The 17,159-nt window shown below is 43.6% G+C and overlaps 1 protein-coding gene across 6 annotated transcripts in view; it reads left to right on the plus strand.

Moving 5' to 3' along the window:
* BICD1 (BICD cargo adaptor 1) overlaps nucleotides 1-17,159 on the plus strand; it is a 226,894-nt gene that overhangs the window by 166,823 nt on the left and 42,912 nt on the right. For all 6 annotated transcript variants that reach the window (XM_073567643.1, XM_073567639.1, XM_073567640.1 and 3 more), the window contains exons 5-6: nucleotides 5,719-6,804; nucleotides 7,791-7,942. In XM_073567643.1, coding sequence (XP_073423744.1) covers nucleotides 5,719-6,804; nucleotides 7,791-7,942 — 1,238 coding nt within the window. The remainder of the gene's footprint in view (nucleotides 1-5,718; nucleotides 6,805-7,790; nucleotides 7,943-17,159) is intronic.

Genomic DNA, 17,159 nt, shown 5'->3' on the forward strand with positions numbered 1-17,159 from the left:
ATGGCTTCTCCGTCCTCCCCGTCATGCTCACCCCCTCCTGGCGCGGTCTCTGCACTCCCCTGCTTCTCCGATGGTCTCTGGGGCCTACAGCTTCTTCCTGTGTTCAGCGGTCATGTGGTACCACTCATTAAAGTAATGAATATGCGCTCCACGCCTATGGGAGTGGAGTTGCGTGCATATTCATTACTTACAATGACTCAAGTATAAGCCGAGTGGGGGCACTTTCAGCCTAAAAAATGGGCTGAAAATCTCGGCTTATACTCGAGTCTATACGGTAAATTGAAAACATATTATGCTCCTTGGTAGCATTTTTCACAGAAAAATGTATGAGGAATTTTGAAAGCACATGATCTATGAATGATAATGTAAAATATGGTGCTAAAAAGACTATCCACAAGCAAAAGAAAACATTCCCGAAGAAAAACGCACATAAAACCCAATTACATGCATTTTTTTAGGCCGAAAAAGTATCCTTTCTATTGTAGGAGATGCGAGGATGCTGCGCAGTTGGCTGGTATGAAATGAAGGCTATCCATAGAATTCAGGGTATGGTGAATGATTGTGGTTTTATCCTCAACTCTTTTCGAACTCTCTAGGACTTCGCCATCAGAAGAAACTACAGAGAAGGTCGCCTTTGACAGTTTTGTTAAGCGATGAACCTCTATATTACATGTTTCCATTCTTTTCTAGTGTACAAAAATGGGAACCATCTAAAATTGGAACCAGTCAGGAAATGGTCTCAGCAAAGAACCCCGTGCGAAGAGGCTTGTGTGACACATGACTGTATGTCTAGCGCTAAAAAAGTCTAATGCTTAGGAATGCTGATTTAGAACTTTTACATTAAGCTCCAATATCAGACATTTATGCCATATAGACAGTGGGTACGGAAAGTGTTCAGACCCCTTTAAATTTTTCACTCTTTGTTTCATTGCAGCCATTTGGTAAACTCAAAAAAGTTCATTTTTTCTCATTAATGTGCACTCTGCATCCCATCTTGACTGAAAAAAACAGAAATGTAGAAATGTTTGCAAATTTATTAAAAAAGAAAAACTGAAATATCACATGGCCATAAGTATTCAGACCCTTTGCTCAGACACTCATATTTAAGTCACATGCTGTCCTCTTCCTTGTGATCTTCCTTGAGATGGTTCTACTCCTTCATTGGAGTCCAGCTGTGTGTAATTAAACTGATAGGACTTGATTTGTAAAGGCGCACACCTGTCTATATAAGACCTCACAGCTCACAGTGCATGTCACACCAAATGAGAATCATGAGGACAAAGGAACCGGCCAAGGAGCTCAGAGACAGAATTGTGGAAAGGCACAGATCTGGCCAAGGTTACAAAAGAATTTCTGCAGTACTCAAGGTTCCTAAGAGCACAGTGGCCTCCGTAATCCATAAATGGAAGAAGTTTGGGACCACCAGAAGTCTTCCTAGACCTGGCCGTCCAGCCAATCTGAGCAATCGTGGGAGAAGAGCTTTGGTGAGAGAGGTAAAGAAGAACCCCAAGATCACTGTGGCTGAGCTCCACAGATGCAGTAGGGAGAGGGGAGAAGGTTCCACAAAATCAACTATCACTGCAGCCCTCCATCAATCGGCCTAATGGCAGAGTGGCCTGACGGAAGCCTCTCCTCAGTGCCAGACATATGAAAGCCTGCATAGAGTTTGCTAAAAAACACATGAAGGACTCCCAGACTTTGAGAAATAAGATTCTCGCGTCTGATGAGACGAAGATAGATCTTTTTGGTGATAATTCTAAGATGTATGTGTTGAGAAAACCAGGCACTGCTCATCGCCTGCCCAACACAATCCCAACAGTGAAACATGGTGGTGGCAGCATCATGCTATGGGGGTGTTTTTCAGCTGCAGGAACAGGACGACTGGTTGCAATTGAAGGAAACATGAATGCGGCCAAGTACAGAGATATCCTGGATGATAACCTCTTCCAGAGTGCTCTGGACCTCAGACTTGGCCGAAGGTTCACCTTCCAACAAGACAATGACCCTAAGCACACAGCTAAAATAACAAAGGAGTGGCTTCAGAACAACTCTGTGACCATTCTTGACTGGCCCAGCCAGAGCCCTGACCTAAACCCAATTGAGCATCTCTGGAGAGACCTGAAAATGGCTGTCCACCAACGTTCACCATCCAACCTGACGGAACTGGAGAGGATCTGCAAGGAAGAATGGCAGAGGATCCCCAAATCCAGGGGTGAAAAACTTGTTGCATCATTCCCAAGACGACTCATGGCTGTACTAGCTCTCTACTCAATACTGAGCAAAGGGTCTGAATACTTATGACCATGTGATATTTCAGGTTTTCTTTTTTAATAAATTTGCAAAAATTTCTACATTTCTGTTTTTTTTTCAGTCAAGATGAGGTGCAGACTGTACATTAATGAGAAAAAAATGAACTTTTTTGAATTTACCAAATGGCTGCAATGAAACAAAGAGTGAAAAATCTAAAGGGGTCTGAATACTTTCCGTACCCACTGTACCTGATCCTTTTGTTTTCTTGGGAGTGTGAGCGAGAGGCACTAGTAGAAAAAGGCAAGTGCTATGCTTTCTAGTGAGTGTTTAATCTCACCCCAAAGTTGGATTCACAGTTAAACGTCATCTCGCAGCTCCTGAGCTCGCTCCACAAATGCAGACCCAACATAAGAAGTAAAAGGGGCTAAGCAACACTTAATGGTTAAACCCTCAAACATGATACTTCGTCACCAAATAAAAGAAAATAACTTAAATTTTACTACCCCATACATTTTGTTTTAGCATCGGCATACCCTTTTTATGCATTTTTATACCTTTCTTATTACTTTCAGTGGAAAATGTTTGAAACTGCCCTAAGTCACCTAAGGATATATCTAGCGTAATATGATAAATAGAAGAGAGGAAAGAGAGGGAGGAGGGGGATGCAGCTGCAGTTTTCGTTCTGTGTCTGTGAGACTGAAGGACTTTGCGCTTTAGATGTAATTTTACACTATTCACAGAAGGACTTGTATTTACTTAGGGTTTGGTTTTTTCTTTTACAGGAAGGGGTTACAGTTTGCTTGGTGCGCTCAATACTTCCCCGCTGACATTATTGATTTTTACCCTGTAGATAATGAACTAAGGTTGCTATAAATATACCAGAGACTGCAAGCTCCGGGGGGGGGGGGCTACAATTCAATGTAAAAGGATAAATGTACAATGGCCTCATTTACCCTCTTGAAAAAAAAAGGTTCTATATTACCAATGTATGTGTATATTCTCTGAGAAATGATAAGCTTTAAGAGGTGTGTATACTTTTTCAACCCTTTGTCAATATTCATAGCGATTAGTGATGAGCGAATGTGCTGGGATAAGGTGTTATATGGTTGGAAGTGTAAAATAAGCAGAAACAGCGCAAATATTAAACTACGGTGGAGTTTACGACCGCTTACCACAAAGTCGAATTTAAAGGTATATCTTGATGAGATTTACGACCTTTGGATATACACATTGGACTCCTAAGTGAAACGTCAGCAGCCATTATCTTCTCCCTGCAGCATAAACACTCAGCACTATTTTACGGTCTATTCCTGTGGCTGCAAAAAGCCAAGTCCAGAGGATCAGGAATCTTACTCGTTAAGGGAAGGAAAATGCTATACCTATTTTCAATGTGAAGCAGTTAAGTACTTACTGTCCTTTTTTCTTTTTAATAAACATTGTGTAAATCTATTGTAAAAGCCAATATAAAAAAAAAAACTTCTTCCTCGACTTACGAGCCACTTCTTCTCTTCCCTCGTACCTCCTGAACTTATCATTCACTCTGAAATCTGCTGCTCCGTTCATTCCTCCTCTTTCCCATCCTAATTCTATAGACTTCAATAGGCAGCTGTAACCTGATCCCTCAGTAAGATGAAGGTTTGTTTTCATCAAAATAAGACAGACTTTCAACTTACTGAGGGATCGGGTTACAGCTGCCTATTGACATTTATTGAATTGGGAAGAGACAGAGGAGGAATGAACAGAATAAGAGAGAGAAAAGCATAGAGACACACACTGGACAAAATAAAAAGGATAAACAGAAAAAGATGTTCTAAACCTGATGTCGCAGGAGCGGCTTATGAAGGGGAGCTCTTTGTTTTTGGGGGGTTACAGTACAGAACTCCCAGGATTGACAATGATTATAGTTCGGTATTTGCTTTCATTAACACATGTCATTCCCACATACCTCCCCTTCTTATAGCAAGGCTGATCCATGGTCTTTAGAAAATTATGGGATCCCCAACTTTCACAATATATTTGCCCTTGTAGGTCCCAGGTGGTAGATAATAATGCCATATTTCCTGTCATGATTATATCTATCTATAGATAGGAAACATGACTGTCACAGAGTGACTGGCCCAGTGTGACACGACCCAACAGTTGGTCGGTCACCAAAAAATTAAGTGACTCAACGCCGATGGAATAGGGGAGAGGAAGGCCCTGACAATAGGGAACCAGGGACGGTCACCTCCTGTGCTCAACCTGAGCCTGTCCTTGGTCTAACCTAACACCCCATGCAGGTCCTTGCCCCTGCCGATGTTGGGATACCTCATCCCTAAACTGTCCCCTTAAACTGCCCTCACTAGCGCACTGGCCGGTTTAGGACGCTAGCCTAGCCACTACTGCTAAGAAACACAGGGAAAGGGAGACAGACACAGAAAGCTCAAGGTAACAAAAGGACAGCACTTAGCTTAAGCACCGCTGTAAACTCCACACCACAAATAGCACAGCAACAGGATTCCAATACACCAAACTTGGCAGCACACCAGAGAGCTGCTCCTGCTTTGGTTAGTCTCCAGGAAGGACCTGTATCACCAACAGTCATCTGATGCGTCAGGTGACCTTTTAAAGAATGGTGGGAGTGGTTACCACCTGCATCAGCAATCTCAGCAGCAGTGTAATTACACCAGCGGCCACCGGAGGGAAAACTGACATTAACCCCCAATGGCCTGAAAGGAAAAAAGTTTTAATAACAAAATCCAAATCTGCAGCAGATCCAAAAATGGATCGTGACAATGACATAGATATTGTCATCCATCTGACCGATATTAATTTGGAGGTGCTACCGCGACCGCCTAGTGATGTCAGACAATCCTTTATGTTTGCCACTTCATAATGATGCCGAAGATATGTCTCACATATCTGTCATATCTATGACGTTCATAAAAAAAAATCAATATTCATAATTTGAAAAGGAGGACAAAGGAACTTAAAGTAGTCTGCTTGCCTTTCTGGTCAACTTAAGGCTAAGGGTGATAGGTTATCTCCACCAGCCATAAATCTGTCTGTCCCCCAAATCCTTTGGCAGCCATGCATGGTGTGCCCTCCATTAATTGTACAACTTTGATTATCTGTTTGCAGGAGGGGGAGGTAGCTGTCCCAGCTGAAAATAAGAGTCATGTGAAGGTCATAGTTCTAGATTTTGCTTCAATGTTCACTTATGAGAATATATGAGATGACTTATCTCAAGTCATATGACACATATAATGGCCAGAAATTGTTTTATTCCCTAGTGGAAGACTTGTAAATCAAAAACTACAACAAAAAAAAACTGTAAGAAGCTATGCAGCACTAAGACAGCATGTAAGATACCAGGAGGCAAGGACCTGAGACGTTCCAAACTGCCCCAACCTGGAGAATGAAGGTCGTGGAATATTTATAATATTTTTACATTTTAATATAACTCAAATGATGTGTTTTTGATTGCAGGTGGAACGAGAGAAGGCAATTCTTCTGACCAACCTGCAAGAATCTCAGACTCAGTTGGAACATACAAAAGGAGCCTTAACGGAGCAACACGAGCGAGTCCATCGACTGACAGAACATGTGAACACAATGAGGAGACTTCACAGTGACAAAGAGCAGGACTCTGATAAAGCTAAAGTTTCGGGAGAGGTGACCCATGACTACGAAGTAGATATCAATGGATTGGAGATCTTGGAGTGTAAATATAAAGTTGCTGTGACCGAGGTGATAGACCTCAAAGCTGAACTCAAAGCCTTAAAAGAAAAATACAATAAACATATAGAGAGCTACACGGAGGAGAAGTCAAAGTTGGACTTAAGAATCCAGATGTATGCCGAGCAAGTAACGGGTCTTGAGAGGGCGAGTAAGGAGAACGGAGAAAAGCTATTTCTTATGGAGAAGGAGCTTTATATTATGACTTCTATCGCAAATGAAACCCATAATACCCTTAATACAGCTCAAGATGAACTAGTGACTTTTAGTGAAGAACTGGCCCAACTTTACCACCATGTTTGTCTATGTAACAATGAAACACCAAATAGAGTTATGTTGGACTACTATAGGCAAAGTAAGGTGACTCCTCGTAGTGGAAGTTTGAAAGGTCCTGATGACCCTCGAGGACTTCTATCACCAAGACTAGCTAGGAGAGGCATGGCTTCTCCTGTCGAGGCAAGAAGTCCATGTGAACCAGTACCAAAAGACAGTATAGACTCCAGCAAAGAGCCAAACCTTCAAAAGTCTGCTACTGTATCCCCTGTCATCACTGCCCCTCCATCCTCCCCGGTATCGGACTCTAGCGATATTCGTAAAGAGCCAATGAACATCTACAACCTCAATGCCATTATCAGGGATCAAATCAAACACTTGCAGAAGGCTGTGGACAGATCCTTACAGCTGTCTCGTCAGCGCGCCGCAGCTAGAGAACTCGTGCCCATGATCGATAAAGACAAAGAAGCCTTAATGGAGGAGATTCTCAAACTGAAGTCTCTGCTTAGTACCAAACGGGAGCAAATTGCAACCCTTAGAGCCGTATTAAAAGCAAACAAACAGGTAATATCTCCAGTGTCAACGTCAAAACCATAGAATATACATGGGTCCACACCTATCCTCTTGCCTGGACATATCGTGAGCTGAGGGTCATGAGATGACCACATTAGAAAGAAAAACATTTTTCGGGATATTGTGTTGGGAGATGTTTATAGTATATGGGTTTATATGTGGCCACTCAGGGGTTATGATATGGTATTAAATTTGGTTTAAAAAATTGGTCAAATATTGCAGTCCTACAAAATTTGAGGAGAGGTAAGAGTGGACACATCTGTACATAAAGCCTTGTTTTTTATTGCGTAGGGTTAGTTGTATTGTAATAACGTCATCGTTTAGGGTCCATATTAGGGCTGCGACTTTGAACTGAACATCATAAGGTTCTTTGGAGATCTAAGAAGAACGAGAGAAATGTCAGCTCTAGAATCAGACCTTATTACATCTCTGAGAAACTAATGGGCTTGGTCCTCAACTCTTCTTGAGGACCTTACTTACTTGGCTAAAATAAATAAATTTATATACTGAGAAGGAGGGTCTATATGTCAGGAACAAAGAGGAGGAGGAATAAAAGAAAAACATCTCCGGATTCAGGAGATCAGTGGAATTTACACCAGGTAAATTAAAGTACATATTTATGGAAAGTGACAGGTTCTCTTTAAAGATAACTGAAATCTAACCTTCAACTTTCTTTACTCTTTCCTCGTCCGTATTCTCTTCTCTTTATAAGTTTCTCTAAAAGGTGGTTTCCTCTTGTGCAGTAGGTTAGGCAAGGTTTAGCTCCATGTTGACCCAAGTCATCAGAGTGGGGGCTGCTCTAGCATAGAGGGTCTACATTCTAACTTTGAAAGGTCATTCCTGAGTAAGGGATCCTAGAAGGACACGTAAACAGGTATTGTCTTCATGCGAAACCTTGGTAGGGGAGGCATCAGAATCACTTTTATACTAGTATCTATGAGATATGTGTCCAGACAGATTCTTTTTGTATATTTCAGACTGCAGAAGTTGCACTTGCAAACCTTAAAAATAAGTATGAAAACGAGAAGACGATGGTGACCGAAACCATGATGAAACTGCGTAATGAGCTGAAGGCATTGAAAGAGGATGCTGCCACCTTCTCATCACTAAGAGCCATGTTTGCCACCAGGTAACAGTGATAACCAATTGGAGCTATAAGACTTAAAGGAAAAACAGAAAAATACAGGGTGGGCAAAAGAGGCAGTTGCCTCAGACCATCAACACTTTGGGGCTCCAGCAGTCCCTAAGTTTACATTATGACTTAGGCTTTGGTTTTATTTATTCACTGTTACTATGCAGCTGTTATGTGTTTACAGTATGGCACAATTATAGCAGTGCCATATGGGCATTGTGTGGTGATACAGAGAGAAGCTCATGGGCAGGGCCGAGACAAAGTATTTTGGTGCACTAGGTAGATGAAGGCAATGGCAGGCACGCCCCCACCCAATGCAAAGGAATGGGTCAGAGACTAAGGTAGCAGGACTCCTAATGCACCTCCCCCTTCCCCTCCGATGGGTTTGGTGGTGTACTTACAATCATAGAATGTTAGAGTTGGACGGGATCTCCAGGTACTTAGGGATGTGACTTAACAGTGAGTGCAATTTCAAAGTTAGATACAGAATCAATCATTTTTTGAGGACCATTTACACAATACAGGGCAAAAAAATAGCGCTATTCATAACCAACGTCCTATATATTTTAAATGTAGAACCCAAGGAATAATTATAGAAATGAATAAAACAAACTATAATCGGGGCCATTTGGTTTCAATTAAGGTTTGAAGCTCCATGGAATAAATGGTGCTATAATAAATAATAATAATTAAGGTGTCCAGCATTTGGCAGATACCTTGATGGAAAATAAACAGAGACCCATTATAGATAAAGGGATAAGTCTAATGGTTTTTGCGTCCATCATGCGACAAATACAGCTTGCCCAAAACTGAAGGTGGTTCTGGTGATGTATTCATGTACAAATGGTGGTTCTGGTGATGTATTCATGTACAGATGGTGGTTCTGGTGATGTATTCATGTACAGATGGTGGTTCTGGTGATGTATTCATGTACAGATGGTGGTTCTGGTGATGTATTCATGTACAGAAGGTGGTTCTGGTGATGTATTCATGTACAGATGGTGGTTCTGGTGATGTATTCATGTACAGATGGTGGTTCTGATGATGTATTCCAGTTCTCGTTACATATTCATGTAGTGATGATTGCTCTGGTGCTGTATTCATGTAGTGATGATGATTCTGGTGATATATTCATCACCAAACCCATCATCAGTACATGAATATGAAGCCAAAATCATCATCAGTACATAATTAGAGCACCAGAGCCATCAGTAGTACATGAATATGGCACCAGAACCACCATAAGTACCTGAATGCATAATAATAATAATCATTTTATTTCTATAGCACCAATATATTCAGCAGCGCTTTACAATTTAGAGGGGATTTGTACAGACAATAAAAGACATTACAACATAACAATAATCACATAAATCAACAGATACCAAGAGGAATGAGGGTTCTGCTTGCAAGCTTACAATCTATGAATCATTAGAACCACCATAAGTACGGTATATGAAAACGTGGCCAGAACCAAAAGTACTTAAATGCAAGAACCAAGTTTAGTATAGAGATCAATTGTAATATCAAGTCAGCCCCATAAACAATTGTATCGCATGAACCTACAGCCCTACAACTCCCAATATGTTCTAACAATGGTAAGGAGATACTGGGAGTTATTAACAGCCATCATCAGACTTAAAATCCGACCTTTAAAAATAAGAGTTCTATTAAAAATGCCCTCTGCATAAAAATATCTGTTCCTATTATGATCTAAATAAGCCTCATATAGCATATGACCTCCACACTGTCTACCATTATCAGCTCTAACCGTCACACCATCCACCCTTATGACCCACAGCCTATATATACCATGGCTGTCACCTGTCTAATTTTCCATTCCACTTTCTATATCTCCACAGTGTCCCCCCACCATGCTAACCCGTATCCATATTGTGCTTCCATTTCACACTGTCCCCTCTCTATATCCATTATGTGCCCCTCTCTTCACACCATGCCCTCATATTGTCCACCGCGCTGCCCTCGTCAAACTGTAATGACGCCTCACACTGTCCCCGTACATAGTATGATGGTAACCACAGCTGTCCATACGATAAGATATCCACAACAGACCACCAATATATAGTATGGTCACCACCACAGACCCCCATATATAATATGATGTCCACCACAGACCCCCATAAATAGCATGATGTCCACCACAGTTGCCCATAGATAGTATGATGTCAAAAACAGCCCCCATGTATATTATGATGGCTCCCACAGCATTCTATAGAGTATTATGGCTCACAAACAGCATTTCATACAATATGATATTCACCACACTCCACTATCCAATATGGTCACCACAGCTCCCAGTATAATGTCTTCTATAGTCCCATATACAGTATGGTCACCACAACACTTATGCTTTTCTGTCCCCCCACACAGTCCTTCATTTCATGGCCCAAACAGACAGCCCCTCATTTCATGGCCCATCACACTGCCCCTCATTTTATACCCCCCCCGGCACAGCCCTTCATTTCATGCCCTCCCTGCACAGCCCCTCATTTTATTCCCCCTATTTGCACAACTCCTCATTTTATTCCCCCATCTGCACAACTCCTCATTTTATTCCCCCATCTGCACAACCCCTCATTTTATTCCCCCCATCTGCACAACTCCTCATTTTATTCCCCCCATCTGCACAACTCCTCATTTTATTCCCCCCATCTGCACAACTCCTCATTTTATTCCCCCCATCTGCACAACCCCTCATTTTATTCCCCCATCTGCACAACCCCTCATTTTATTCCCCCATCTGCACAACCCCTCATTTTATTCCCCCATCTGCACAACTCCTCATTTTATTCCCCCCATCTGCACAGCCCCTCATTATATTCCCCCATCTGCACAACTCCTCATTTTATTCCCCCATCTGCACAACCCCTCATTTTATTCCCCCCATCTGCACAACCCCTCATTTTATTCCCCCCATCTGCACAACCCCTCATTTTATTCCCCCCATCTGCACAACTCCTCATTTTATTCCCCCCATCTGCACAACCCCTCATTTTATTCCCCCCATCTGCACAACCCCTCATTTTATTCCCCCCATCTGCACAACTCCTCATTTTGTTCCCCCCATCTGCACAACTCCATTTTTTCCCCCGATCTGCACAACCCCTCATTTTATTCCCCCATCTGCACAACCCCTCATTTTATTCCCCCATCTGCACAACTCCTCATTTTATTCCCCCATCTGCACAACCCCTCATTTTATTCCCCCATCTGCACAACCCCTCATTTTATTCCCCCATCTGCGCAACTCCTCATTTTTTCCCCCATCTGCACAGCTCCTCATTTTATTCTCCCTCTGCACAACCCCTCATTTTATTCCCCCATCTGCACAACCCCTCATTTTATTCCCCCATCTGCACAACTCCTCATTTTATTCCCCCATCTGCACAGCCCCTCATTTTATTCCCCCATCTGCACAGCCCCTCATTTTATTCCCCCTCTGCACAACCCCTCATTTTATTCCCCCCATCTGCACAAACCCTCATTTTATTCCCCCATCTGCACAGCCCCTCATTTTATTCCCCCCATCTGCACAGCTCCTCATTTTATTCTCCCTCTGCACAACCCCTCATTTTATTCCCCCCATCTGCACAACCCCTCATTTTATTCCCCCATTTGCACAACCCCTCATTTTATTCCCCCATCTGCACAACTCCTCATTTTATTCCCCCCATCTGCACAGCCCCTCATTATATTCCCCCATCTGCACAACTCCTCATTTTATTCCCCCATCTGCACAACCCCTCATTTTATTCCCCCCATCTGCACAACCCCTCATTTTATTCCCCCCATCTGCACAACCCCTCATTTTATTCCCCCATCTGCACAACTCCTCATTTTATTCCCCCCATCTGCACAACCCCTCATTTTATTCCCCCATCTGCACAACCCCTCATTTTATTACCCCATCTGCACAACTCCTCATTTTATTCCCCCATCTGCACAACTCCATTTTTTCCCCCGATCTGCACAACCCCTCATTTTATTCCCCCATCTGCACAACCCCTCATTTTATTCCCCCATCTGCGCAACTCCTCATTTTATTCCCCCAGCTGCACATCTCCTCATTTTTTCCCCCATCTGCACAGCTCCTCATTTTATTCTCCCTCTGCACAACCCCTCATTTTATTCCCCCCATCTGCGCAACCCCTCATTTTATTCCCCCATCTGCACAAACCCTCATTTTATTCCCCCATCTGCACAACTCCTCATTTTATTCCCCCATCTGCACAACTCCTCATTTTTTCCCCCATCTGCACAACTCCTCATTTTATTCCCCCCATCTGCACAAACCATCATTTTATTCCCCCATCTGCACATCTCCTCATTTTTTTCCCCCATCTGCACAGCCCCTCATTTTTTTCCCCCATCTGCACAGCCCCTCATTTTATTCCCCCCATCTGCACAAACCCTCATTTTATTCCCCCCATCTGCACAACTCCTCATTTTATTCCCCCATCTGCACAACTCCTCATTTTATTCCCCCATCTGCACAGCCCCTCATTTTATTCCCCCCATCTGTACAACCCCTCATTTTATTCCCCCATCTGCACAACTCCTCATTTTATTCCCCATCTGCACAACTCCTCATTTTATTCCCCCATCTGCACAACTCCTCATTTTATTCCCCCATCTGCACAACTCCACATTTTATTCCCCCATCTGCACAACTCCTCATTTTATTCCCCCCATCTGCACAACCCCTCATTTTATTCCCCCATCTGCACAACTCCTCATTTTATTCCCCCATCTGCACAACTCCTCATTTTATTCCCCCCATCTGCACAACCCCTCATTTTATTCCCCCATCTGCACAACTCCTCATTTTATTCCCCCCATCTGCACAACCCCTCATTTTATTCCCCCATCTGCACAACTCCTCATTTTATTCCCCCATCTGCACAACTCCTCATTTTATTCCCCCCATCTGCACAACCCCTCATTTTATTCCCCCATCTGCACAACTCCTCATTTTATTCCCCATCTGCACAACTCCTCATTTTATTCCCCATCTGCACAACTTCTCATTTTATTCCCCCCATCTGCACAACCCCTCATTTTATTCCCCCATCTGCGCAACTCCTCATTTTATTCCCCCAGCTGCACATCTCCTCATTTTTTCCCCCATCTGCACAGCTCCTCATTTTATTCTCCCTCTGCACAACCCCTCATTTTATTCCCCCCATCTGCGCAACCCCTCATTTTATTCCCCCATCTGCACAACCCCTCATTTTATTCCCCCATCTGCACAAACCCTCATTTTATTCCCCCATCTGCACAACTCCTCATTTTATTCCCCCATCTGCACAACTCCTCATTTTATTCCCCCCATCTGCACAAACCATCATTTTATTCCCCCATCTGCACATCTCCTCATTTTTTTCCCCCATCTGCACAGCCCCTCATTTTTTTCCCCCATCTGCACAGCCCCTCATTTTATTCCCCCCATCTGCACAAACCCTCATTTTATTCCCCCCATCTGCACAACTCCTCATTTTATTCCCCCATCTGCACAACTCCTCATTTTATTCCCCCATCTGCACAGCCCCTCATTTTATTCCCCCCATCTGTACAACCCCTCATTTTATTCCCCCATCTGCACAACTCCTCATTTTATTCCCCATCTGCACAACTCCTCATTTTATTCCCCCATCTGCACAACTCCTCATTTTATTCCCCCATCTGCACAACTCCTCATTTTATTCCCCCATCTGCACAACTCCTCATTTTATTCCCCCCATCTGCACAACCCCTCATTTTATTCCCCCATCTGCACAACTCCTCATTTTATTCCCCCATCTGCACAACTCCTCATTTTATTCCCCCCATCTGCACAACCCCTCATTTTATTCCCCCATCTGCACAACTCCTCATTTTATTCCCCATCTGCACAACTCCTCATTTTATTCCCCATCTGCACAACTTCTCATTTTATTCCCCCCATCTGCACAACTCCTCATTTTATTCCCCCATCTGCACAACTCCTCATTTTATTCCCCCCATCTGTACAACCCCTCATTTTATTCCCATCTGCACAACTCCTCATTTTATTCCCCCATCTGCACAACCCCTCATTTTATTCCTCCTATCTGCACAACCCCTCATTTTATTCCCCCATCTGCACAACTTCTCATTTTATTCCCCTCATCTGCACAACTCCTCATTTTATTCCCCCCATCTGTACAACCCCTCATTTTATTCCCATCTGCACAACTCCTCATTTTATTCCCCCATCTGCACAACCCCTCATTTTATTCCCCCATCTGCACAACTCCTCATTTTATTCCCCCCATCTGCACAACCCCTCATTTTATTCCCCCATCTGCACAACCACTCATTTTATTCCTCCTATCTGCACAACCCCTCATTTTATTCCCCCATCTGCACAACTTCTCATTTTATTCCCCCCATCTGCACAACTCCTCATTTTATTCCCCCCATCTGCACAACTCCTCATTTTATTCCCCCATCTGTACAACTCCTCATTTTATTCCCCCATCTGCACAGCCCCTCATTTTATTCCCCCCATCTGTACCACCCCTCATTTTATTCCCATCTGCACAACTCCTCATTTTATTCCCCCCATCTGCACAACCCCTCATTTTATTCCCCCATCTGCATAACCCCTCATTTTATTCCCCCCATCTGCACAACTCCTCATTTTATTCCCCCATCTGCACAACCCCTCATTTTATTCCCCCATCTGTACACCCCTCATTTTATTCCCATCTGCACAACTCCTCATTTTATTCCCCCCATCTGCACAGCCCCTCATTTTATTCCCCCATCTGCACAACTCCTCATTTTATTCCCCCATCTGCACAACCCCTCATTTTATTCTCCCATCTGCACAACTCCTCATTTTATTCCCCCCATCTGCACAACCCCTCATTTTATTCCCCCATCTGCACAACTCATTTTATTCCTCCTATCTGCACAACCCCTCATTTTATTCCCCCATCTGCACAACTTCTCATTTTATTCCCCCCCATCTGCACAGCCCCTCATTTTATTCCCCCATCTGCACAAACCCTCATTTTATTCCCCCATCTGCACAACCCCTCATTTTATTCCCCCATCTGCACAAACCCTCATTTTATTCCCCCCATCTGCACAACCCCTCATTTTATTCCCCCATCTGCACAACTTCTCATTTTATTCCCCCCATCTGCACAACCCCTGATTTTATTCCCCCATCTGCACAACCCCTGATTTTATTCCCCCATCTGCACAACCACTCATTTTATTCCTCCTATCTGCACAACCCCTCATTTTATTCCCCCATCTGCACAACTTCTCATTTTATTCCCCCATCTGCACAACTCCTCATTTTATTCCCCCCATCTGCACAACCCCTCATTTTATTCCCCCATCTGCACAACCACTCATTTTATTCCTCCTATCTGCACAACCCCTCATTTTATTCCCCCATCTGCACAACTTCTCATTTTATTCCCCCCATCTGCACAACTCCTCATTTTATTCCCCCATCTGCACAACTCCTCATTTTATTCCCCCATCTGTACAACTCCTCATTTTATTCCCCCATCTGCACAGCCCCTCATTTTATTCCCCCCATCTGTACCACCCCTCATTTTATTCCCATCTGCACAACTCCTCATTTTATTCCCCCCATCTGCACAACCCCTCATTTTATTCCCCCATCTGCACAACCCCTCATTTTATTGCCCCCATCTGCACAACTCCTCATTTTATCCCCCCATCTGTACCACCCCTCATTTTATTCCCATCTGCACAACTCATCATTTTATTCCCCCCATCTGCACAGCCCCTCATTTTATTCCCCCATCTGCACAACCCCTGATTTTATTCCCCCCATCTGCACAACTCCTCATTTTATTCCCCCATCTGCACAACCCCTCATTTTATTCCCCCATCTGCACAACTCCTCATTTTATTCCCCCCATCTGCACAACCCCTCATTTTATTCCCCCATCTGCACAACTCCTCATTTTATTCCTCCTATCTGCACAACCCCTCATTTTATTCCCCCATCTGCACAACTTCTCATTTTATTCCCCCCATCTGCACAGCCCCTCATTTTATTCCCCCATCTGCACAAACCCTCATTTTATTCCCCCATCTGCACAAACCCTCATTTTATTCCCCCATCTGCACAACTCCTCATTTTATTCCCCCATCTGCACAGCCCCTCATTTTATTCCCCCCATCTGTACAACCCCTCATTTTATTCCCATCTGCACAACTCCTCATTTTATTCCCCCATCTGCACAACCCCTCATTTTATTCCCCCATCTGCACAACTCCTCATTTTATTCCCCCCATCTGCACAACTCATTTTATTCCCCCAGCTGCACAACTTCTCATTTTATTCCCCCCATCTGCACAACTCCTCATTTTATTCCCCCCATCTGCACAACCCCTCATTTTTTCCCCCATCTGCACAACTCCTCATTTTATTCCCCCTCTGCACAACTCCTCATTTTATTCCCCCATCTGCACAACTCCTCATTTTATTCCTCCCATCTGCACAACCCCTCATTTTATTCCCCCTCTGCACAACCCCTCATTTTATTCCCCCCATTTGCACAACCCCTCATTTTATTCCCCCCATCTGCACAAACCCTCATTTTATTCCCCCCATCTGCACAACTCATTTTATTCCCCCCATCTGCACAACCCCTCATTTTATTCCCCCCATTTGCACAACCCCTCATTTTATTCCCCCCATCTGCACAAACCCTCATTTTATTCCCCCCATCTGCACAACTCATTTTATTCCCCCCATCTGCACAAACCCTCATTTTATTCCCCCCATCTGCACAACTCCTCATTTTTTCCCCCATCTGCACAACTCCTCATTTTATTCCCCCTCTGCACAACTCCTCATTTTATTCCCCCATCTGCACAACCCCTCTTTTTATTCCCCCATCTGCACAACTCCTCATTTTATTCCTCCCATCTGCACAACCCCTCATTTTATTCCCCCTCTGCACAACCCCTCATTTTATTCCCCCCATTTGTACAACCCCTCATTTTATTCCCCCCATCTGCACAAACCCTCATTTTATTCCCCCCATCTGTACAACCCATCATTTTATTCCCCCCATCTGCACAAACCCTCATTTTATTCCCCCCATCTGTACAACCCATCATTTTATTCCCCCTCTGCACTGCCCTTCAATTTATCCCACCTTCCTCGGTTGGGCAA

Source organism: Dendrobates tinctorius, unplaced genomic scaffold (genome assembly GCF_039654945.1).
Source record: "Dendrobates tinctorius isolate UK_male_01 unplaced genomic scaffold, ASM3965494v1 ptg000020l, whole genome shotgun sequence".
NCBI lineage: Eukaryota > Metazoa > Chordata > Amphibia > Anura > Dendrobatidae > Dendrobates > Dendrobates tinctorius.